The 23798-nt window shown below is 38.7% G+C and overlaps 1 protein-coding gene across 6 annotated transcripts in view; it reads right to left on the bottom strand.

Annotated features, from left to right (window-relative positions):
• The window catches only part of SON (SON DNA binding protein), a 38841-nt gene that overhangs the window by 13646 nt on the left and 1397 nt on the right, over positions 1-23798 (bottom strand). For 3 of the 6 annotated variants that reach the window (XM_004934515.5, XM_004934516.5, XM_040666289.2), the window contains exons 1-6: positions 11343-19190; positions 9802-9962; positions 7546-7686; positions 6162-6350; positions 1880-1990; positions 1384-1500 (exon numbers count right to left, since the gene is read on the bottom strand). In XM_004934515.5, the coding sequence (XP_004934572.2) occupies positions 1384-1500; positions 1880-1990; positions 6162-6350; positions 7546-7686; positions 9802-9962; positions 11343-17616 (6993 nt within the window). In that variant the 5' untranslated portion in view covers positions 17617-19190. Of the gene's footprint in view, positions 1-1383; positions 1501-1879; positions 1991-6161; positions 6351-7545; positions 7687-9801; positions 9963-11342; positions 21103-23376; positions 23544-23798 lie in introns of those variants that run through there. The other 3 variants (XM_040666290.2, XM_040666292.2, XM_046914999.1) reach the window with 1 other exon arrangement.

The following is a 23798-nucleotide window of genomic DNA, read 5'->3' as shown; positions in this document are numbered from 1 at the left end:
GTTACTGCAAGGCACAGAAGAGCACCACCACAGAAATTCAAGGAAGGAAAAGAGGATGAGAAAAGGAGAGTTGGGAAAGAGATGCCCCCTTTCCTTTGTCTTGAGACAGAAACTTCAGTAGGCTTCCTAATCTTTCACAAGCCTCTTGGTGAAAAAGCTCTCCTTTTCTCATCAACATACATGCCCGCTGAGTGCTTTTTATTTCTAAATTCCAGTGGCAGGGACATTTATTGCAATCAATATTTTGTTAAAATCTAAGAAGTTTATAGTTTTTAAAGTAAGACTGTATAATCTACACTTAGTATTAATACCAAAAACCCAAAAGATTCCCATCTAACAAGTAATTTGAATCTCTGTGTTGCCTGGCTCTCTGTATAGCATGGCTATACAAAGTGGAAAAATAAATTAATGAATCTTAACAAAAATATTTCTCGTTTTATTACGCCATATTTTCAGACTTCTGGGTTCACAGTTCACACAAAATTTTGTGGAAAATTTTCACTAAGTTTCAAGTCTAACCTACCAGCTTTGAGGGTTGTCTTAACTCCAGAAAGATAAGCAAATATAACATATACTCAACTACATTACTTGTGAGAGTAACCGTGATAACTCATTATTCATTTTGCTTGCAAAATGGATATTGCTTGAATTCCTCAGTTCTACTTCTTGAAAGAGTACCAGTTCAGCATTCATTTTCAAAGATGAAGCATGACTTATAACACTTATAAAACGCACGTATGTATGACGCATCGCACACCCAAAATAAGCCAGTATTATTCTGCAGTAAGAGTTAACTATTTCACTGTAGGATAATCTTACTCTTATTTAATCCAACTGGAACTCCTGGTTTAATATTCCAAATCTTTGGATCCCAGAAAACACTGATGATGCAAATAGAGGCAAAGGAGTAACCATCAGACAGAACCAAGTCAAACAGAATGGGCTGTTTGGGACTTGGCTCACTGAAGTTGATGCCAAAACATCATCAACTTCAATGACATCAGGATCAAACCTCCTTGCCTGATCTGCCCCAATTCCATAGAAGTAGTGATGGACCTACCATTGCAACCATACCAGTATCATGAATGTCATTTCAGTGTAAGTATGTACGTACCAATCTGACTCAAGTAACAGACGCAAATCTTATTGCAGTACTTTAAACACTCAACTGAAACGTCATGTTCAACATCTTAATGCATACCAAAACGAACACAGCAGCAGCAAGTAGTAAAATTGATCAAAGACGAAGTTTTAACTCAATCGGTTTGTTGCATTTGATACATGCATTACCATAAATTTTAAGGACTTTTTTTTGCACATTCCAGTACTTTTGCTAATATTTAGTACATGATATTCAGACAAGTATGTCTGCATAACTTCTACCTTTCTAATCCACGCTTGAGGACCACTGTTGGTTAGCTCATCCGAGGACAAAATCTGTGCTCCAGTACTTCCCGTGAACTGGCCAGGTATGGAGTTTGATTGAGCCCAGGCATCAATCTAGAAAATAAAAATCAACATAAGACTGGAATAAAATTTTTCTTATTTTTCTATTCTCAGTAACTTTTATGACTCCTCACTTATACTTAGTAAAGGTACAAAACTCCTTTCTAGGCAGATATCTGAAAAAAGCAGAGCGTCTTCTAACATTAGCCCTAAAGAGTGAGCTCAGAGTCTAGCAGGTTTGCAGTTTATGGTTTGTTTATCCTCAATACTAGTATTATGAATTGCAAATTAAAGGCCCAATTTTTGAAGACATCCCCATAAGCTGGACTTTCAAAAACTGTACTTAAACACAGTAGGAAACATCAGTGATATGAAGGGTAAACATTTATACTTTTTAACTTGATTAAAACACTGATGAAAAAGTACAACATACCTGTTCCTGTGCACGATTTAACATGCACATGGCCTCTAAATCAAACGTGTTTTCATTAAGCCTTTTCTGAGCCAATGCTCGATCGTTCATAGCTGCAGTTATGTCCACACCCTAGGAAGAAAAATACGATTCTTAAAAATACATTAATGAAAAGTATCACCCATTTGACCTGGAAAAATTCTGTTGTAGAATAAATGCTACAAATACTATAGAGTTGTTTTAAGCATTAAATAGTTGGCTTGACATACAAAATGGCAATGTGAAAAAAAAGAAATTCTCAGACTACTCATTATGTACATACGCTCTTGATGTTTGCTAAACAAATACAAAATCTGAAGTACAAATACAACATCCCTCCAAACAAATTATCTGAAGATTTATTTTCAGCTAAATATTTTGGTCATTGAAAGTTCTAGGTTCTAATGCCTAAGACATTAAGAATTCAGTGGAATCTTATTAACTAACAGTATTAAATATAATTTAGCTACAAAACTTAGGCAAAGGCCTTTATACAGAGCTGTTCACATGAATACCCTATTAAGTAACCCTAGGACTTCAACTTATGTGTGTAGAAGAATTACAGCAAGAATCACATGCATCCCATAAACTTGGTTTTAGTGCTTAAAATTTTAATCTTCAGCCTAAAAAAAAGACTTGCATAAAAATGAAAACAGACTGGTAGCACACAAAATTAACTGTTTAGTAAAAGATTGTTTATATCTGTGTTGTTGAACCAGAACAAAATTTTAAGAAAAAAATAGAAACCATCTTGCATATAACTGATCAGAATCAGGTGAGTAAAAATATGGAATAAATAAAGAAATTCAGTGCAAACCTCTATGTATAAAGCAACCAAGAAAGAAAATCAAACCATTTGAGGTTGTAAAGATAAATTAAGGCTTGTATACAGCTCTTATGTAAAAGTACTTGTGCCTTACTCTTCCAATGATGTGCATTTTGTGCATCATTCTATTTTGAAAGGAGAAAAATAACAGTGATCAGAGACAAGCGAAACTTAATTGAATGTAAGCGTGTAAAGGAGACTGTGAAGGGTTGGAACTGTTCAAAGCACAGAAGAATCCCAATAACCAGAACAGCAAATGGCATACAGACATAGATTGATGGTTTAGGGTTTTGTTTTTGTTGTCTTTTTTTGTTGTCATTTTTGTTTTTCTTTGTATTATAGAAGACTTAGATTAGTCACCATCTTACTACTTTAGCCTCTCACATTATACTAGAATAAAAGGCCAATGGAAGAAATTGAAACCAGTTTAGAATTGTCTCTGAAAAAAAATACAGCTAATCCACAAAAATCCCCATCACAAGAAACATGTCAAGAATTCAGTAAATACTGAAAAACCAGAAAAAGGCAGACAAATGTCTACAGTAGCATAATACATTATATATATATGTATATGTATATATATATATATATATATATATAATTATTATTCTGGCTATTAAATCTTAGTTTAAAATGGGGAAAGATGCGTTTACTTATTTTCCCTGCCCCAGACAAGAAGTATGTCCTCCAGTAAATGAATCCCATATCATGTTACTAAACCACCTGGTACTGAGTAAGACAGACCGGAAATCCGTACAATTTGTATGTCTATGAAACTGACTTCAGTGTTTATTTATTGTCTCAGATGACAAAAACATACATTATAAACAAAGTACTAGAAGAACTGAAAGATTTTCTTTTACAATTCAATGTGATATTTGTGCATATAGAAGAACACTTGTTAGCAATATAGACTTTCTTGTGTTAAGAAAATCCCCCCTATACAATTCAAATAGTTCTTCTATGTTTCATTTGCGAAACTGCTTCAGGAGATAAATAAAAGTTATTCTACTCACCAAAAGCTTCAATCCAGCAATACACATAGGCATGCAAGTAGTCCACTGAAATCACATCAGGACCACTCACATACTTAAACACACATGTGTAATTTAGTGCTTTACCGGACTGGGGCCTATTAGTAGATACCCTGGTTAGTTAGAATTCCCATACACTTTCCCCACATGGTCAGTCACCATTTTGGAGACCATCATGGCTTTGTATTATGTCAAGGCATTCGATGGCAGCTTTGGATCTTGAAAAAAAAATCTCTGCTTGAAGTATGAAAAGTTGTTATTATTTAGTCAAGTAAAACAGTTCCACGTTCAGCATGCTACTCCTCTCTAAGAGTTCTGTCTTTCCAGTCCTGAGTTTTAATAACATTTTTCCCACAGACACAAATACTGAAGCAAGCAGGAAGTGGTGACAATAAAAAGACAAGAATTTTGACACACTCTGTAGGTCTACTGATACACTAAATGTACTTTATGCATTTTTAGATCAAGAGGGCTTCTCTGCACAATAGCCACTGCTGCATATACCAAACTTAAAATACAGCAACTCTGGACTTTCAAGTTTTCAAACATAATTTGCTTCTTCTAAGTTTTTCTGTCCTCTGTAGGCATGCTGATACTTGAGATTAATTGAGGTAAGAGCTTTTTCTTTATTTTCTACCACCACAAATAACTACATTAACAGCATTTAACATTTTATTAAAAGTATTTGTAATGCTTTAGCAAGGCCATTTTAGGCCCTATAACTAATTCTATAACCTGCATAATTGGTTTATTGTTATGCTTTTATTTTGTTTTCTTTTAAATATCAAAATTGGCTTGAGTCAGAATTGTGACAAACAGCTATCAAAATTAGCAAGCAAACAAAATGAAATGAGGTCAATTATACATGAAACCTCCTGAGGATCCAAGCAAGCTCCCTCACTACCCCAGCTCCAGCAGCGAGGGACCTGGCTTATTTTGCTCCAAAGAAGCAACTTTATCCACAGGCAGTCCCACAGACTTTTAAAACAATTAGTCCTAACATCAAGCAGAGAAGCACTCTATTACCTTCCCAGCTCCCCGGAGGAACATATGGAGATCCTATTCCTACAAGAATATTCCTGTATTTCAAGGTCAAGGATTGCTGAACACAAGGAAACGGTATGTTCTGCTGTCAGTTACTGACCCTTGAAATCACCCTTAACACAAACCACGTTAAGGTAAATGCAAATAAAAATATTTATTCACAAAATATAAAAACAGACAAAACATTTACAAGCATTTATAAGGATACACATGACAGAATGAAAAGAAAGCCATGTTGAATATATTTACTCCAATGTCATTTTTCAAGGCCTCTTCTACATAATCAACAAACAAACGATCAGTGCTTGCCTAACCAAACCTGTCAAAGACATGCGTCTTGTTTTTGGAAACCTAAATACAGACAGCTTGCCTGAACCAAGCTTATCATTAACCACTTGAAGGACAAGACTTTTTACCACCTGCTAAAAACACATGCTTGACCATCAAACTCTGCCTTTGAGGTGTGCAATGAAAGCATGTGTTGAATAAGTCATATTCACTTTGCTTTTGGTGCTGTAAAAGACACAGAAGAAAATACCATCTGTGCTTCAGGAAGTGAACTACACTACCTTAGAAAATTACTGAAAAACAAAATGCACCAAGTTGAAAAACAATTTCATCAGAAATGTGAAGGCAAGGCTTTTTTTATTCATTTGTTTTGCAAGGTATGAGAACAAGTCTTCAGATGGAATAAAGTGACATTAACTTAAAAAAAAAAAGTAACGTCTTAAATATTTAATTTACTTAATTACAAAAACCCCACAAAATATTCTTTTGAAGACATTTCAAGGGGAAAAACATTTCCTTTTTTCAGTTTATTATACATACAATTAAATTTTCCTTTGGAAGGCCACATGGAAGACAGCTTCATAAGAAAATGGGACTAAAGTTGGAAAAATGAGTAGATACATCTAGATGAAATGGCAGTTTTAAGAACTACTTTCAAATCTATTTTTAATGGATTACATTTCAATTCCATGTTATTGCTCCAACATTGGTAGGAAATTTAAAATTATTATTCATTTTATTATTATTAAAATCTAAACATACGGTATCAACCTTTGCAAGAAACTTGAAACTTGCTTTTCAATCTTCAAGTAAAAGTTTAAGTTCTACTGAAACAACGAAGTCACTAGTTGACAGAAGCACAAGATATTGGTACAGGTTGCTTACACCACTGCTCACATGAACACTGTGAGTAAATGTGAAGACTGTAGCAGTTCAGATAACCAGCTTTTTCAAGTGCCAGATACTACCTATGCACACCTTTCTTTTTTTTCACAGACTGTGATTTGACACCAGACTGACCAGGCAATGGCTTTTTTTTTCTTAAAGTGTATGCTCTCCTTCCTTTCCTTACCTCAATGGACGGTTTGGGGAAAACATCATCCTTGCTATCTTCTTTGCCTTTTTCAACTGGAACCCATTCTCCATAGACACTATCTGCTTCTTTTTTCCTATGCTGAGACCCAGATGAAACAGGAAATTCCTTTGACAGGCTGACCTGATTTTTTGGTTGCGGTGGTGGTGCTGGTTTTATGCTGGGAGTCTTAAAAGGAAAGAAAATTAGAGAAGGTTAGAACCTGAAAACACTCTGTAAACTCCTGTTATCAAAGACACATGACTGAGAACAGTAGTAAGATCAAAACCCAAAAAGAATGGAAAGGATGACACTAAATACATCAAAATCGTGAGAAACAGGTAAAGCAGCCCAGCCTGTGCCCAATAAAGAACAATCCTTTTCAGAGTCTGTACAGAATCCCAGGATATCCTGAATTTCATCGTACCACCTTCTAACAGTGTGATTTAAAGTAGAAGTTTATTCCTCCCTTGCATCTTGCATAATTAATTATTACTACTTCTTTTGTATACACCATAAACTGCATCTTTAGAATTAACTTTTGTTTTCAATTATTGCATTAATACTTTTAATACTAACCGGCAAAACAAAGTCAGACTTTCATAAGCACAAAAAATTCTTCGTGTGCAGTTGAAAAAACGTCCTAGACAAATTCTAACCATGCTTCAAATCACACAGATCCCAGATGCATAATAAGAAAAGGTCCCTCATTTTATTCTTTCCAGTACACTCACACCCCGAAAACATCAACAGAAATGCTAACAAAATCAAAAGCAGCTCCAAACAAAGGCATTTAATGGGACATTTACATCCTCTTAATAACAGGCAACATTAGCACAGATTTTTCTATTGGCTAATCTCAAAACTGATGGAACATGTTTTTCCTTTCATTAACACTTAAAACCTATTGCAGCAGCAGGCATAGAACACAAATTCTGTGCAAGCCAAATGGCATAATGTCATTCAGAACTCTTCACAATGCTTACAGAATTTTATGTGGCATTTAAAAAAAACTAATACTTTTCTGAAGCTTTTTCCAATTCCAGTGCTGTTTGCAAGTTCATACTAATATTTTTTGCAATGAAAATGTGAAACAAAACTGATACCCTCTACATTACTAAAGCTTTGAACACTGTAAAAAACATTAATGACAAAAAAAATCTTAATCCAATTATGGAAATCTATCATAATATTATGGGCTGCAGATAATTTTCTTTTTCTAACAAGAGTACTTTTAATTACACTCATGCATAATTTCACCAAGGTTATCAATCATTGTTTCAATTTCTCTAAAACTATTTGTCCTTTCTAAAAAGTTTTCTAAAAATTTTAACTTTTAAAATTCAATTAATTTGTAAAAAATACTAATTACAGAAGTACTCACACTTAAATTGAAAAAAATAGGTTTGGGTTCATTGAGCTTAAAGGGGTGATTATAGAAAGGACGTTCTTCCTCCTCTTCATCAGAAACATGAGGTTTATTCACTATCACATCATCTGTGCTTTGAGCAATCTTCTTGCATTTCTGAAAAAGGGAAAAGGAGAGGTGTGAAGACAACAGTTATGAATAAATCTGGATCTTTCAACTAAAATGGACAAAAAGAACAATTTAACAAATAAAGTGGGATGTATAAACTGAGAAAATCTTATAGGAATGTTGCAGATACGTACACACGTTTAACTTTTTACACACATTATCAAACACCTACTTAAGTTTTCTTGGAACTCATGCAGAAAATAATTGCACAGACAAACTTTTAACATTTTCAGAAGTATATTGTAGAATTAGATGCACAGAGCTAGTTTCATAATGTGTGTATAGGGCTGCAAGCATTTCAGAGATCACTGGCTATCTAGTATCCCATATAATACAATAGGAAGTACAATACACATAGCCTATAAGTTTATGAATCTATCACACAGAAAAACCTGACAATTAAGAATTACTAATACTGCCTAAATTCCACCAGCACTCCCGGAACCTAGTCAGAAGCAATTTCTCTAGAACACATCTCATTCTTCTGAAGTATTTTATGAAGTTGGCCAGGTACACAAGATTTATGTTCTATTCAACAGCAGTTTGACCAAAAAAAAAAAAGGTGCAGAAGACATCCTGCAGCAGAAAGAAAGGGAAAATGCATAATTCTAGAAAGGCTAGAATTATGACCAAAACCAGATAAGCAACTGCACTTCGTTGTCACTAGTAGTAACTATAACTGAGACAGTCCAAAATGAATTTGAGAACACTTTAGTAACATTGCTTCCATTATGTTCCCATTTACAAAACATATTCTTACAAGACATCTGAGTACATCATCTGATCTGATTCTAGTTCAAGTTCATACCATTTTAAGACGCATCTATTTGATAACCTGACTGTTGGTATATAGGGAGCAAACAGCTCCATCTCTAAAATGAAGGCACGCTGTTGACACTGTTCTCATCAGTCAATAAACATTCCTATGCTCTTCTGTTCTAAGCCTCCTCCCAACAATGACTTAAGCACACACTTTATGCAGCAGGAAAAGCCTGCATTACTCAAACAGCTAGGCAACCAACTGTATTATCTACAGTCATTGGATGGCCCCCACTTCACCAGAAGCACTTTGTCTTTTTTCTACATGATAACCTGCAGAGAAGCTTCTTGGAAAACAGAACAGGTTCACAAAGGGTTCTTCCCTTAGACACACTCTCATAGGACAATGACCTGGACTGTTTCTGAGGCCACTTTTGATTCAGTGAAACATACTAATCATTGAATTTCCACAGACAGAAAGGGCAAGCAAGGGGAAAGTTTTTAGCCCCACATGAGCAACAGTTGCATTGAATCTTGGATCAGGTTACATACAGAAGCACTCATCCCATCTACACAACCTCCATGGTTTTTTTTTCGTTTTTGTTTGCTTTTAAACTGACAAGCACTTCTGCTTCCACTACCCCACAAACAACAAAGGGATTACTTTCCAGCAATTTGACATTCCCTGATTTCAGATTTTATTTCCACAAATAAAAACATTTTCAGAACTATCACACTATCAATGCAGCACTGCTATTTTAAGGACAAATAGCAATTTTTTCCCCCCACAATCAAAACAAAAACATCCAATTCATATCCTAAAATTGCAACAGATGCAATGCAACAATAACTTTCCCTCTAAAAATTTCTTGGAGCACATATAAAATTACACAGAACTACTGAAGGAGGTATTAGATTTTTAACACATTGAACATTGAGCAAAGAAAAATTTGCTAACAAAATAACAGAACTAACAATGCTACAAACAAGAACTAGAACTGAAAGCCTTGTTTTATTTTGGGGTCTACCGTTTTCTTTGTTGAGGTTTTTATTAAAAGGACTGCAAAGAAAACTACCAGCACGTAAAAATTACAACAGAATTGAAACAACAAAAAAAGGACAAGAACCGCAATTTGCACCTTTCCACAGAATTCAAAAGCATGTTTTTATGACAAAAAAAAACTCCAAAAGAAAAAAACCAAACAAAAACCCACAGCTCTAAACAGAAAGCTCGAACCACGTGCCAGCTTTCATGTGAGTGAAGAACACAGAATAACAGCTTGCCTAGCAATGACAAAAAACACTTCACTTATTTTCAGGTTTTGTACTGTTGTTCTCACTTACCTCAGTGAGCTCCTTCAGTGTATCTCTTGATGACTTCTGACTGGCTTTGTCGTCTTTCTTTTGAGATAACATAGGCATCAGGCTCGGTGGTAAAGGAACGCCTGACTTTGCACACATGGCAGCTGCATTAGCTTTGGCTATTTCAAGCAGCTGAGCCTTGTCTGAAAGATGTTAAAGAAAAATTATCAATATTTTTGCAAATTCTTGTTCTAATAGCAAATATTTCTATCAAACTTAGCAAAGCATTTTAAAAAATTACTCTCGCAGTGCATTTTTATGCTCTGTGAGAATAACTGAAATTTCAGTTAATCACTCCAGAGCTGCAACTTAAAGTACATTTAAGCAAGTTTACTGTAGTTTGGACACACAATAGAGTTTTTCCACAGCTTTTAACCACATCTATTTAATTATCTAAAAACTAACTAATACTCAGGAAGTTTTCTCTTTCTTCGAAAATAAATCTATGAAACTAAACCTGTGTGGTATTATGAAAGACATAAGAGAAATGACAGAATGATATGCAACGCTGCTTTTTAACTTCCACTATCTAGATCCTTCCTCAAATTTCCAAGTCCAGAGCTGAAGAACATTTTTTCTTTTGCTTTTGTAGGCTTATGGCCACAAACCTCACAGAAGATTAAATATTTTTACATAGCATGAGAAAAAGAATTGAAATAAATCTTGGCCTAACATTGATTTCCATACAGTAATATCACCAGCATTCAGCACCGTATAATCTAGCAGCCTGAAGCCTGGTCTGCAAGTAAACCTCAATCTACAAAACCTTAGTGGATGGCCATTACTGACAGTGAATCTGAACTAAACAAGCTAGACAGCTCAAGAGCCGAGAGTATGGTTCAGTTTATTAACTTAACTAAGAGTTCCTGAAAATTCTATTTTGGTACAAGCAATCACAGAAAATGTAATCTCATCTAAAGATTCAAAAGTACAATTAAAAAAAAAAAGCCCATAGAATTGCACAGTATAGACCATAAAACCTCTGTATCACATACTTTATTAACAGTTAGTTCAATAACGTCCCCCTTAATACAGCAAAGCTTTTGAATAACAAACATGATAGTGGAAAGGAAAAAAAAATAACAGCGAAAAGAATAATTATGGTCAATAACAGAGCTAAAACTTCTCTAACTGGCACTTACTGTCACATGTTCTTTCACTCTCAGCTAGTTCTCAGGAAAACTAGCTCATAATTTTTTTTTTTTTTTTTTTACAGACTTCTAGGCCTTTACTAAACAGTTAAAATGAAATGCATTCCCCACGAGTACAACAGACTACCTTTGTGTAAACACATTAAAGCAAAAGATATGTCCTTGGTTTTAAATGCACTTTCATCCAAATGGATGGCACAAATTCAGCTCCACCATAAAGTTTCCTCACTGAAAGTCACTGCTTAAAAATAATGCAGAAAATGACTTCTAGTAACTCATTATGAATGGCACAAAAAAAGTTAAAATTAGACTAGGTAAACAAACACAGAATTATCTAGCCACAGACTCAACAGAAATAAAACTTTCACTTACCCAAGTCCGTAAGGCGTTTTGGTGACCTGCTTGAAAATCTTTCTGATGATCTGGACCTACGACGATCAGGCGATCTGCTATAACCTCTTCTTCTCCCTGAAGACCTTGATCGCCGCAGTCGAATTGGTGATCTACTAGAGCTCCGTCTTCTTCCCCTTGACCTTGATCGCCTCTGACGAAGAGGTGTTCGACTTCTGCTCCGTAATCTCAGCGATATCCTACGATCTCTTGAATCTGATCTTCTCCTCCTTCTATCAGCAGATCTCGATCTATTTCTCTGAGACCTTCTGCGTCTGTCTCTCGATAAAGAACGCCGCCTTCTTGATGCTGATCTTGACCTGCTTCTTCTTCTGTGCCTTGAACGTGACAATGAGCTAGATCGAGAACGACGATTAGATTTTGATCTTGATGCTCTTCTACGTGTTACTGATCTGGAGCGATTCCGCCTAGAGCGAGAGTCTGCATCGTATCTCTGGGATCTGCGCTGAGAAGACCTGGAGCGCCTGCTTCTCGATCTCCGTGAAGACTCTTTGTCTGCTGTTTTGTCAACAGATTTTGATCGACTCCTCTGGCGAGCAGCGGACCTGGAACGTCTACGTCTAGATCTCCGTGAAGACTCTTTGTCTGCTGTTTTTTCAACAGACACTGACCGACTCATTTGTCGAGCAGCAGACCTGGAGCGTCTATGTCTAGATCTCCGTGAAGACTCTTTGTCTGCTGCTTTTTCAACAGATGTGGACCTGGAGCGCCTATGTCTAGACCTCCGTGAAGATTCTTCATCTGCTGCCTTGTCAACAGATGGGGATCGACTCATTTGGTGAGTAGGAGATTTTGAGGGTCTACTTCTAGACCTTTGTGAAGACTCTCTGTCAGACATTTTCTCAGCAGATTCAGATCTAGATTTCTCACGTTCAGAAGACTCAGATCGCCTACTTTCAGTCATAAAAGAAGAGTCCTGTCCCTCTGACTTCTCAAGAGGTATGGAAGGCGACCCCTCATGTTTATCTTCAACAGCCAAAGACGGCTCCATATCCTCAACTTCTTCACCGGTGGTAGACCTTGACTCATGGTCATCTGACGATGTTGAATCTCTTCGTTCAGCTGTTAAGGAGGGTTCCACATCTTCTCCTTCTTCACCAGTAGTAGACCTTGATTCACGTCCATCAGGGGATGTGGAATGTCTGTGTTCAGTTGTCAAAGACAGTTCCATATCCTCTGCTTCTTCACCAGTGGTAGACCTTGAATCTTGCTCATCAGAGGATGTGGAATCTCTTCGTTCAGCTGTCAAGGAGGGTTCTACATCCTCCACATCTTCACCAGTGGTAGATCTCGATTCACGTTCATCTGAAGATGTGGAATGTCTCCGCTCAGCTGTCAAGGAGGGCTCTCGGTCCTCTGCTTCTTCACCGGTGGTTGACCTTGACTCACGTCCATCAGGAGACACAGAACGTCTGTGCCCAGCTGCTAAGGGCTCCAAATCCTCTACTTCTTCACCAGCAGTAGACCTTGAGTCACGTTCATCAGAAGACACAGAATCTCTACGTTCAGCAGCCAAGGTCTCATGGTCCTCTGCTTCTTCACCAGTGGTAGACCTTGAATCTCGCTCATCAGAGGATGTGGAATCTCTTCGTTTTCCTGTCAAGGAGGGTTCCACATCCTCTACTTCTTCCCCAGCAGTAGACCTTGAATCATGCTCATCAGAAGAAATGGAGGATCTACGTTCCATTGTCAAAGGCTGTTCCGAATACTCCGCCTCTTCACCAATGCTCGATCTTGACTCATGCTCATCAGGGGATGTGGAACGCCTATGTTCAGATGTCAAAGAGGGCTCCCGATCCTCCATTTCCTCATCTATGACAGATTTCTCATCATGTCCCTCAGGGGTAACAGATCGTCTATGTTCAAAAGTATCAGAAGATTCTAGACCATCTTCCTCGATGGGAGATTTCACCTCATGGCTCTCATGATATGGAGAGATGGAATGTCTACATTCAGATGCCAAAGAAGTCTCTAGATCACCAGTTTCTTCACCAGGAACAGATTTCATACTGTTGCCACCAGGGGACACGGAGCATCCACTTTCAGGCATTAAAGGTGTTGCATCATCCATTTTCTCAACAGCAATGGATTTCAAGTCACTGACATCTGGGGACATAGAGCCTCTGTCATTTAATGTTAAAGGTTCAGAATCACCTACTTGTCCAGCAGTGAGGAATCTCAACTCCTGACTATCAGGGGATGCTGTATGTTCACTTTCAGATGTTGGAGAAAGCTCTTGAACATCTACTTTTTGAACAGTGGTGAATCTTACCTCCTGGCTCTTGAAAGACAAGTAATGGTCACGTTCAGATGTCAAAGAAGAATCCGTATCTTCTGTTTTATCGCCACGAGTTGATCTTGATTCATACCCTTCAAGGGACACAGCATGTTCATTCTCATGTGTTAGAGAAGGTTCCTCAGTCTCTACTTTTTCAGCAGGGCTAGACTGCAGCTCCTGAACTTCAGGGGACATGGCACATTCACCTTCAGACATCAGAGACAACTCCTGCACCTCTGTTTTTCCAACAGCAGTAGACTGCAACTCCTGGTCATCAGTGGACATTGAACTTTCACTTTCAGATGTTTCAGAAGGTTCCCTCATTTCCCCTTTAGCAGGACTGGATCTCAAATCATGGCCTTCAGGAGATATGTCATACTCGTTTTCAGAGAGCACAGAACACTCCTGCACTTCTGTTTTTTCAGGAAGAGATGACAAGTCCTGCCCTGTGGGGACCGCAACATATTCTCTACACGATACTGCAGAAGGCTCCTGCACAGTTTCAGCAGAAATGGCTGTCATATCCTGGCCCTCAGGAGATGCAGCATATTCATTTTCAGACATCGAAGAATGCATCTGTACCTCTGATTTTTCAGCAGGCAAAGTTTGCGATTCCTGGTCTCCAGAGTACGCAGCACATTCACTGTCAGGTACTATAAAAGGTTTCTGCATCTCTACCTTCTCAGGAGAACTAGCTCTCAACTCCTGGCACTTCCAGGATACAGTATATTCGTTTTCAGATGTTAGAGCAGGCTCTTGTACTTCAGTCTTTTCAAATGCAGGTGACAGCAACTCCTGGCTCTCAAGAGACACTGAACATCTTTCTTCAGGAATCACATTAAGTTCCTGTACCTCTGTTTTTTCAGCAGAGCTTGTCATCAACTCTGGACCAGGAAGGCCCACTGTGTATTCATTTCCAGGCATCTGTGAAGGATCCCCTACATCAGCTTTCTTGAAAGGAGTGAGTGTCAACTCATAATCACCAGAGGAAACAGAATGTCTACTTTCTACTATTAAAGGCTGCTCCTCTTGCACCTGTATTTCTCTACCAGAGGGAGATCTCAATTGATGTTCATCAGCGGATGCAATACATTTCTGCTCAGAGGGCAAGGACGACTTCTGCACTTCTACAGCGTCAGTGTGAGTAGCTCTCAATTCATGACTATCAGGCAACATGAAAAGCCCACCTTCAGATGTCAGACAAGGCACTGTGGCCTCTAATTTTTCAGCAGGTGTGCTTACCGATTCCACCATATCCACACCTTTCGTTTTCTCAAAGTAACTGTACTCTGACTCATGGCCATGATGGCACAAAGGAATTCCACTTTTAGACAAAGCTGATTCTGTAACCTCTATTTTTTCAGCAGGTAGATGTCTCGATTCATTCACTTCAGAAGTCTCAAAGCATCCAACTCCAAGTACTTGTGAAGATGCTGAACCACCTAAATCTTTGTCAACAGATGAACTGGACTCATGAGCTTCAGAAGATGTGCAGCTCTGTCCAACAGTAGTTAGGAAAACTTCCTGTACTTTTGGAGAAGATGAAGTTGAAATGTGGTCAACTGTGATCTCAACAGGACCACATTCAGATGTCAGGAAAGCACTGGGAGCCTTTACTTTTCCAACAGGTGACTGTAAGGACGCACCCTCAGATATCAATGGGAGCTCCTCTATTTGCGTACCAAAGCTGGATCCCAATTCATGTCTGTCAGGAGTCCTGAAGCATACACTATCAGAAGCCAGAGAAGGCATCTCCATCTGGCCCCGAGCAATTGGTAAGGAGGCTGAATCATGGACATCAAGGAATTCAGAGCTTGTTACTTCAGGTGCTAAAAAAGGTTTCTGAACTTCTGTTGTTTCAAAAGATAGTGACCTTGACTCAGTGCTGTCAGCCAACTCAGAAGATCCACTTTGAGGCACCTGCAAAAACTTCTGGGGTTCTGCATTTTCAGCAGGGATGTGCCTCAATTCATGAACATCAGAAAGTACACTTCCAGAAGTCAGAGAAAATCCTTGAATCTCCATGTTGCCAGAGGATGTGGACGTTGACTTGTAATCATCAGCAGATACAGAGCAACCACTCTCATTTGTCAAAAGAGGCTCTGGACCCTCTACTTTTTTGAGAGATGTAGATCTTGACTCATCTTGATGGGATGCGGAGAGATGAAATTCTGTTAGTGAAGTTGTCTCTGGATCTCTTTTTTCAACAGACGAGGACACTGAACTGGATGCTGGGAATGTAAGTTCAGTAGGAGATGAAGATTCCAGAGGTACAGTTTTTTCCACTGGCACAGATCCTAAGTCCGAGTCATAAAGAGTGGCTGAACCATTTTCAGAGGTCACAGAAACCTGTGTTTTTTCCACAGGTAAGGAACACTGCTCTTGATCATTTGAGGTTTTGGAGCTATCAAGTTCAGGTATTACTGAAGGCTGTGGACCATCCATTTTTTCAACAGATGAGCTTGTCTCAAGACTTTCAACAGTGGAAAATCCACTTCCAGATGGTGGTGGCAGCTCTGGGCCATTTACTCCTTCAAGAGACAAAGCTACTGACACGGGACCATTAGAGGATTTGGAAGAACTGATTTCACTTGTGACAGGTTCAGAACCATCTACTTTTTCTTGTTCAGAAGAGTCTGCATGTTTTCTACTGCACTTTGCTGAGGCTAACTTGCTTGCTCTTTTTTCTACAGATTTTGACCTTGATTTAAGACTGTCAGAGGATTTTGAACGCTTCCGTTTGGATTTCTTTGAAGATTCTTTGCGTTTTTTTTCTACAGACCTAGACCTAGATTTGTAACGTTCAGAAGACTTTGAGCGACGGCGCTTAGATTTTCGTGAAGATTCTTTCTTTTTTTCCACTGACTTGGATCTAGACTTGTAACGGTCAGACGACTTCGAGCGCTGACGTTTCGACTTCCGTGATGACTGCTTTCGATCTCTTTTTTCTACTGATCTGGACCTAGACTTGTAATGGTCAGATGACTTGGAGCGCCGACGTTTAGATCTCCGCAGAGATGCCTTCCGACCCCTCTTCTCTACAGATCTAGACCTAGATTTTGAACGATCAGAGGAACCAGACCCTCTATGTCTGAACCTCCATGAATATTCTTTGCCCCCTCTCTTTTCTGATGACCTGGATCTAGACTTAGAATGGTCAGATGACCTGGAACGTCTGCGCCGGGATCTCCAGGAGGACAATCTGCTTCCTCTCTTTTCCACCGATGGCGATTTAGACCTGTAACGGTCAGAAGACCTGGAACGTCTGCGTCCAGACCTTCGGGTCTTTTCCACTGACCTGGACTTAGATCGGTAGCGATCAGATGATCTGGAACGTCTGCGTCCAGACCTTCGGGTCTTTTCCACTGACCTGGACTTAGACCGGTAGCGATCAGATGATCTGGAACGTCTGCGTCCAGACCTTCGGGTCTTTTCCACTGACCTGGACTTAGACCTGTAGCGATCAGAAGACCTGGAACGTCCACGCCTGGACCTTCGGGAGGACAGTCTGCTCCCTCTCTTTTCTGCTGATCTCGACTTAGATCTGTAGCGATCAGAAGACCTGGAACGTCTGCGCCTGGATCTTCGGGAAGATAACCTGCTTTCTCTCTTCTCCACAGATCTGGATTTAGACCTGTAGCGGTCAGATGACCTGGAACGTCCACGTACAGACCTTCTGGTCTTTTCCACTGACCTGGACTTAGACCGGTAGCGGTCAGATGACCTGGAACGTCTACGTCTGGACCTTCGGGAAGACACTCTCCTCTCCCTCTTCTCCACAGACCGAGATCTAGATTTGGAATGCTTTTTTCTGGAATCTGAATAGTTTCTGCTCCTAGATCGTGCTCTCTTAGAGGTCAAACGCCTGGAAGTAGAACGTGACCTTGACTTTTTTTTTCCGCTTCCTAGACCTGGACTGGGACTTAGATCGACTCCTTTTTTGTTTCTTTGCATCATGTTTACTTTTTTCACTGCTTCTATGACTGCTTTTTTCAATAACTTTTTCAAGTCTCATTAACGTCTCCCTCATTCGTGCTGCCACATCAGGTTGCACATCAGACGTTTCCGAATCTCTTGTCTCAGATGCCTCTTCTGCAGCCACTTCTTTGTCAGCCTCTGCTTGTGGAATTGCTTCCAACTGGCTTGCCTCTTCCACAAGTATCGGAACTACTTCTGTAACCGTCTCAGGTACTGGAGCTGCTTCCAAATCTTTTGTGTCTGCCTCCACCTCCTCAGCTGCTTCTGTATCTTTCAGCTCTACAACAGTCTCAGAAATATGAGTTGCTTCCAAACCTTTTGTTTCTGCTATGCAACTTGGAGGAGGTTCTAAGTGTTCTGCATCCCTGATTATTTCAGACTCAGGGGTCCCTGTTGAATCTTTCACATTTGCAGCATGCGAAGAACTAAGAATTGTTTCTGACAGTACTCCAGATTCTGTTGCAATCTCCCTATTACTTAGTGCTTCGAAAGTCTCCAATGGTAGTGCTTGTTCTGAATCTTTCTTTTCAGCAATTATCTCACATTCCCGAGCCAGAGTGGGAATGCTGACATCCTCCATTTGTTGACACTGCTCCCCTTCTGAATACTGTACTTCTGCAGCAACTTCACGTTCCAGCACTGTCCCCAGATCTTTTCTGTCCTCTGGTTTTGGAACTGCTTCAGAAGATTTTATTTCAGCAGCTCCCCAGACTTCTGCAGCCTCTTCTGTACTTTTCCATTCTGCAGTAGATTTGGCTTCTAAAACTGTTTGTGCACGGTCTTGTGTTTCAGTGTGCAAATATTGTGGAACAGACTCTATATGTTGTTTCGTTATAGTGAATGCCTCTGAAGCATCCTCTAAAATACTAATCTCTGCCACCTTTCCATATGTTTGGGAAGTTTCCAAATCTTGGATGTCCATGTGTACTGCAGGCTCTTTGACTGTTTCAGAACCTTTCACTTCTGCTGCTGCAGATTCTTCCATACTTTCCAACCTCACCTCTCCAGCTTCTGATGCTGGCTCCAAATATTTTGCTTTCATTCCTTTCTCAATTACTGAAGCTTCTTCCAAACCTTTTACATCAACCACAGGTGAAAACTCAGTTTTTTCTCTGTCTGTCTTCCTTATTGTAACTATACCAGATCCCCGAGTTATCACATCTGTCAACATCTCAGATTGCAAAGTTTCTTTCAAGTTTCTCACTTCCATCACTGTTTCTTCTGCTCTTGTGAAAGACTCTAATACTGCTTCTGAATTTCCTACTACTTGTTCCTGCAAAGGTCCTGGAGTAGTTTGAGAATGCTCTACTACTTTGACTGCCTTAGATTCTGTTTCAATTTTGTTTGGCTTACTTCCAGTCCCATACTCTATAGTTGTTGCCAACTCTTCCAAGCATACAGGTTTTGAATTTGTATCTGAAGTTTTCACTGTCACTGTTTGCACAGGACCTAGTACTGTTTCTCTGCTCCTTACTTTTGCTTTGTTCAGATCTTCTGCCTCAGATATCAGTGTTGTTCCCCAGTCTTGCATTTGTGTCCTTGTTTCAGACCCCACAGCTATTTCCAAATTTTTCATCTCTGTTAAGCATGAAGTTTTTGAACCTGTTTCCACTTCTCTTGCCTCTGCAACTGCCTTAACTTCTGACAAGTTGTCTAAACCTCTCACTTCTGCAACGGTGGAACTTCTAGCTACTTCAAAATCCTTTCTCTCCAACCCTCTCATACCTGTCATGATCTCAGGCTGAGAGACTACACAACTCTCTGTTTTGCTTGCAAAAAAAGGTACTGTTCCCATGTGTGCTGTTTCTCTCTCTGCTGTTGTTTTCAAATGCATCATTTCCGCCAGTGCCTCAGGCACCATAACTGGTTCCATACTGCCACTAGAAGGCTCTTCTGAAGCTTTCACGCTTTCCATTTGCGAAGACACTGAAGTTGCTCTTTTCATGTCTTCTTTCTGCAAAGACTGGGGAGTTGCTTCCAAACCTCTCAAAACATTACTATTTTCCAATTGCAGAGCAACTGGAACTGCTTGGGGAACAAGGGTCTGGACAACAGGTTCTGATGTTGTTTGTAAACCTTTTGCCTCTGCAACAACATTCACATCTGTCAAGCTTTGCATTTCTTTTGAGAATGTACATTGCAGTAATGCTTCTGAAGCATCCAACGCTGTTGCAGAATCAGAAGCTCCTTTCACAACCGTGACTGCTTCTAAAGTTTTTGGCTTTACCACCGGTTGCAGAACTTCTTCCAAAGGTCTCACATTTCCCATGTGCACAGAGACTCTAACTGGTTCGATATCCTTCACTTCAACAGTCCCTGGTGCCAGGGGTGTTTTGGCACTTACGATCTGCACCTGGGTCACAGCAGTTTCTGCAGGTACTTTAAAAGAATGTTGCAAAGCTGCATCTGGGTCCACTTCTTTATTTTTCACATCTCCCATCGTAACTACAGATTCCGAGGCCGCCTTCAAGATACCCGAACCCTCCATGGAGCTGCACTGTGTCACTCTCAAATTACCAGATACAACTGGTAATTCAGTTGCTCCTGGAATTCTCACTTCTCCTATGGCCATAGACATGTCATTTACCTTCACAGTATTCAGATCTGCCTGATTTGCAAGTTTAGGAATTGCTGTCACATCACTTGTCAAACACATTGATTCTGAAGTTGTTTCTAATTCTTTAGCGCCTCCCAGTGCCATAGACTTCAGAGATGTTTCTGAATATGTCAATACCTCCATGGTATTAGATGCCAAACTTGTATCCAAGGTTTTTACTTCTGAAGGTAAAACTAATTTCTGAAGTTCAGATTTATTGGCCACTCCAGATGGGATGCTAGTTGAAGCAACACTTCCAGTAACAAAAAAATCACCCTTTTCGCTCACATTGACAGCTACAGGATAAACATTTTCATGAGACTGTTCAATCTTTCCTTCTCTAGTGCAAATTTCAGTTTGAGTCATACTAGCATTTTGTTGAATAGTAAATTGGCTGCCTTCTAAATTAAACTGAGGATCTGTTGCGTATAAAGTCCCCTTCTCACTTTCAAGATTTTCCATACATGGCTGAGAATCAGTTCTCAATTGAGAAGCAAGTCCTAAAGCTTGTCTATTAAGCTCCACATTTGCCTGTAAGGACAGTCCTTCTGGCTGTATACGGACAGCCAGATTTGCATCTCCAAATCCCCCATGCTGCACACTCAGTGTGGAGCTTGATTTCTCTGCAATCAAATGAGAAGCAGGCTGTGAGTCTGCATGTTCTCCAGGACGTGCACTCAATTTTGACTCCTTTGGCTGCTTTTTATGCTTTTTCTCTTTCTTCCTTTTCTTCTTCTTTTTCTTCTTCTTCTTGCTTTTGTGCTTTTTGTTTTTCTTTGATTTTTTTCTAGGAATTTCATCTTCACCTTCAGCAGTAGAGCTTCTTTTAGTAGACTGAGTACTATTGCTCACAGTAGTTTTGTCTACATCTAGAAAAAAAATGATATTTTCCTTATGAGTACTACTCATAGAAGTTATTTTAGAAAAGTAATCAAATACATGGAAAAGGCACAAAACAATTTAAACTTGACACCCATGCCTTCCTCACTAAACTATCATATGCCACCAACAAACATTCCTTCTTCTGCCCTCTTGCACTCTAACTGAAAATAAATAGATCTGCTTTCAAAAAGTTTTCAATTCTTCAAAAAGTTAATCAATTCTTCCTGGTGAGTAACACAGTTCCACTGGGAACATGACTCATTCCAACAAGTAGTTTGATGCATCTTCACCTATATACAACATATCAGTACATTCTCCCAGAAGGTGGAAGACATCTTTTTAGACTACATCAAGCTGGAGATGAAAATAATAATAATAAAAAAACCTCCAGTTTTCCATGCAAATTATCTAAATCGTGGCATGCTTAGTGCAGCAAATGTGGCCAGCCAATTACCTCCTAGTCTGCTTTACAAAGTATTATTCGCACAACTTCTGAGTGAGTTTAATACTATTAGCATGTTAGAAGTGACCTAAGCGTATTTACGAATTAAGTTCCTCACTGACCAACAGAGTTCTTTAAACGTCTTTGACGAAACAGCATCTACTTCCTCAATTCTCAACTGGCTTTAAGATACTGTGAAGGAGAAACTTAGACCTGACTGCTGCAGCTATGTTAGGTTTTTACTCTTCTGCCAATCTAGTCCCACATTTTCATGAGAAAGATACTTCTTTTATTGGTACCAAATTGCCACAGTCTTTGTTACGTATTAGCTATACTTTCAAGTCTACTTGTACATCACCTTAAATAATTATATTTTAGTAGGCAATGCAGAGATATGAGCTTTCCAATTATAATCTGTGATAAGAAAGGATACTATTTCAAGTAAATAATACAAAATATTCAAAACTTGTTGGCAACTGCACTTAACCAATATGACTTAGATCCCCTAAGCACATCTTAGGTAGCTTTAAGCACTCATACATTTAAAAAAAATTCAGGTTTTTTTTTTTTTTTCCCCCCGAAGAACATTGCTGAGAATGCATTTGAAAACTATAACAAAACAGTTAGATGAACTTTTCTGCACAGTACTTTCAGATTATCCCTGATGACTAAAAGCAACATTAACTGCAGGAACCTTAGATTAAGTTTATCAACTTCAAGATTAATACACTTCACTTATTTACTACCATGTTAGCTTGCCTCCCTCTTCTACAGCAGAGCAACAAAAACACAAATAAAACAGATACCAACCTAAGCTCTACTAGTATAACATAGCTCTGTAAGAATACTGAAAACGTTCAAGGTAAACAAACCACTATGCATATTAAAAAAGAAGTAATGCCAAAATGTTGCAAATAACATCTTTGAAATAAACAGTTTCTGTCACTATTTTCTATGCTACCACTTACAAAATCAGTCTGGAACTATACTTACCAAGTACACAGAAACCACCTATGTTTTAAATTAAAAAAAAAAAAAAGAACAAACACAAGTGCAATAATTACACCTTTCATCTCAGTGACTCTCTTGATTGGGCGATTTTAAAGAAAAGATTAATCTCATCAGAAGGGATACTCAAATACAACCTTTTTGAATAATAAATCCAGTAATTTACTGATGTACAGAAGTGCTACATAACTTTTTCTTAACATTTGGAATACTGAAATTTGAGTACCAACAACTTAAAGGTAAGCGCCTTATTCATTTTAAAGCATCTTACTCTGACAGAACATTTAATCAATCATACAGTTCTGAATACTAATAGATCACTGCTAGAAATAATCTCACATACCGATCCAAAATAACACAGCAAACAGTCCTTCTATCCACATCAATACCAGCTTTCTTAGTAAGAACTGCATATCAAGACCCCAAGGCAGGCATATTAAAAACAAAGCATAAAACAGTGTACCAAAAATAGATTTTTGTCTACGTATTTTTTTCTAGGTAATATTACTATTTTGTTGTTATTGTAATGGACAATTAAGAAAAATAACATTTTTGCACTAAGTAATGTTTTCAAAAATTAACGTTTTTTTTTAAACTTTTCAGTTATGTATCTCTCTGCCCATTAATGGATGTAAATCACAGTAGACAAAAAAAATACTTAACAATCATTACAATAAACACACAACTTGCCAGATGAAGCTCAGTGAGAGAAGTAGTATTGAAAAGTACTTTTTTGTCTCTGTAAAAATGATTTAAGAACTACGACAACCTTCTTAACAAGAACGTATTTGCCAAATGTGTTTTCATTTACCTGATTTGCTCTGCAGTTCTGTATCAAGGGCTCCAGAGAGCACTTCCTCTATTTTCTGCACTATCTGATCATTCTGACGACTCCCAGCACCAGCAACAGTGTCATCTGAAGGGTTGGCTTGCTCAGCTGGGATTGTGTCACCATTGGGCTGGCCTTCTACCTTTCCACTAACCAAAAAAAATATCAACATAATACAAGCAGTTTTCAGCCTTTTTCAACCTTTAAATTCACACACATTTATAACACTGAGCCCTTGAATGTAACATTTTATCTTCCTGAAGATGCCACACTTTTAATGAAACACCTCCTTTTTAATTAACTTTCAACAGAACACCTCATGACAACTCAATACAAGGCACAAAAGAGCAAAACATGTCCTCTAATGAGAAAGTCCCCATGCTTTATGTAGGAAGTTACACATG

This window comes from Gallus gallus, chromosome 1 (assembly GCF_016699485.2).
Source record: "Gallus gallus isolate bGalGal1 chromosome 1, bGalGal1.mat.broiler.GRCg7b, whole genome shotgun sequence".
NCBI classification, from domain to species: domain Eukaryota; kingdom Metazoa; phylum Chordata; class Aves; order Galliformes; family Phasianidae; genus Gallus; species Gallus gallus.
The sequence above is the reverse complement of the archived record's forward strand: the minus strand, read 5'-3'. Positions and strand labels throughout refer to the sequence as shown.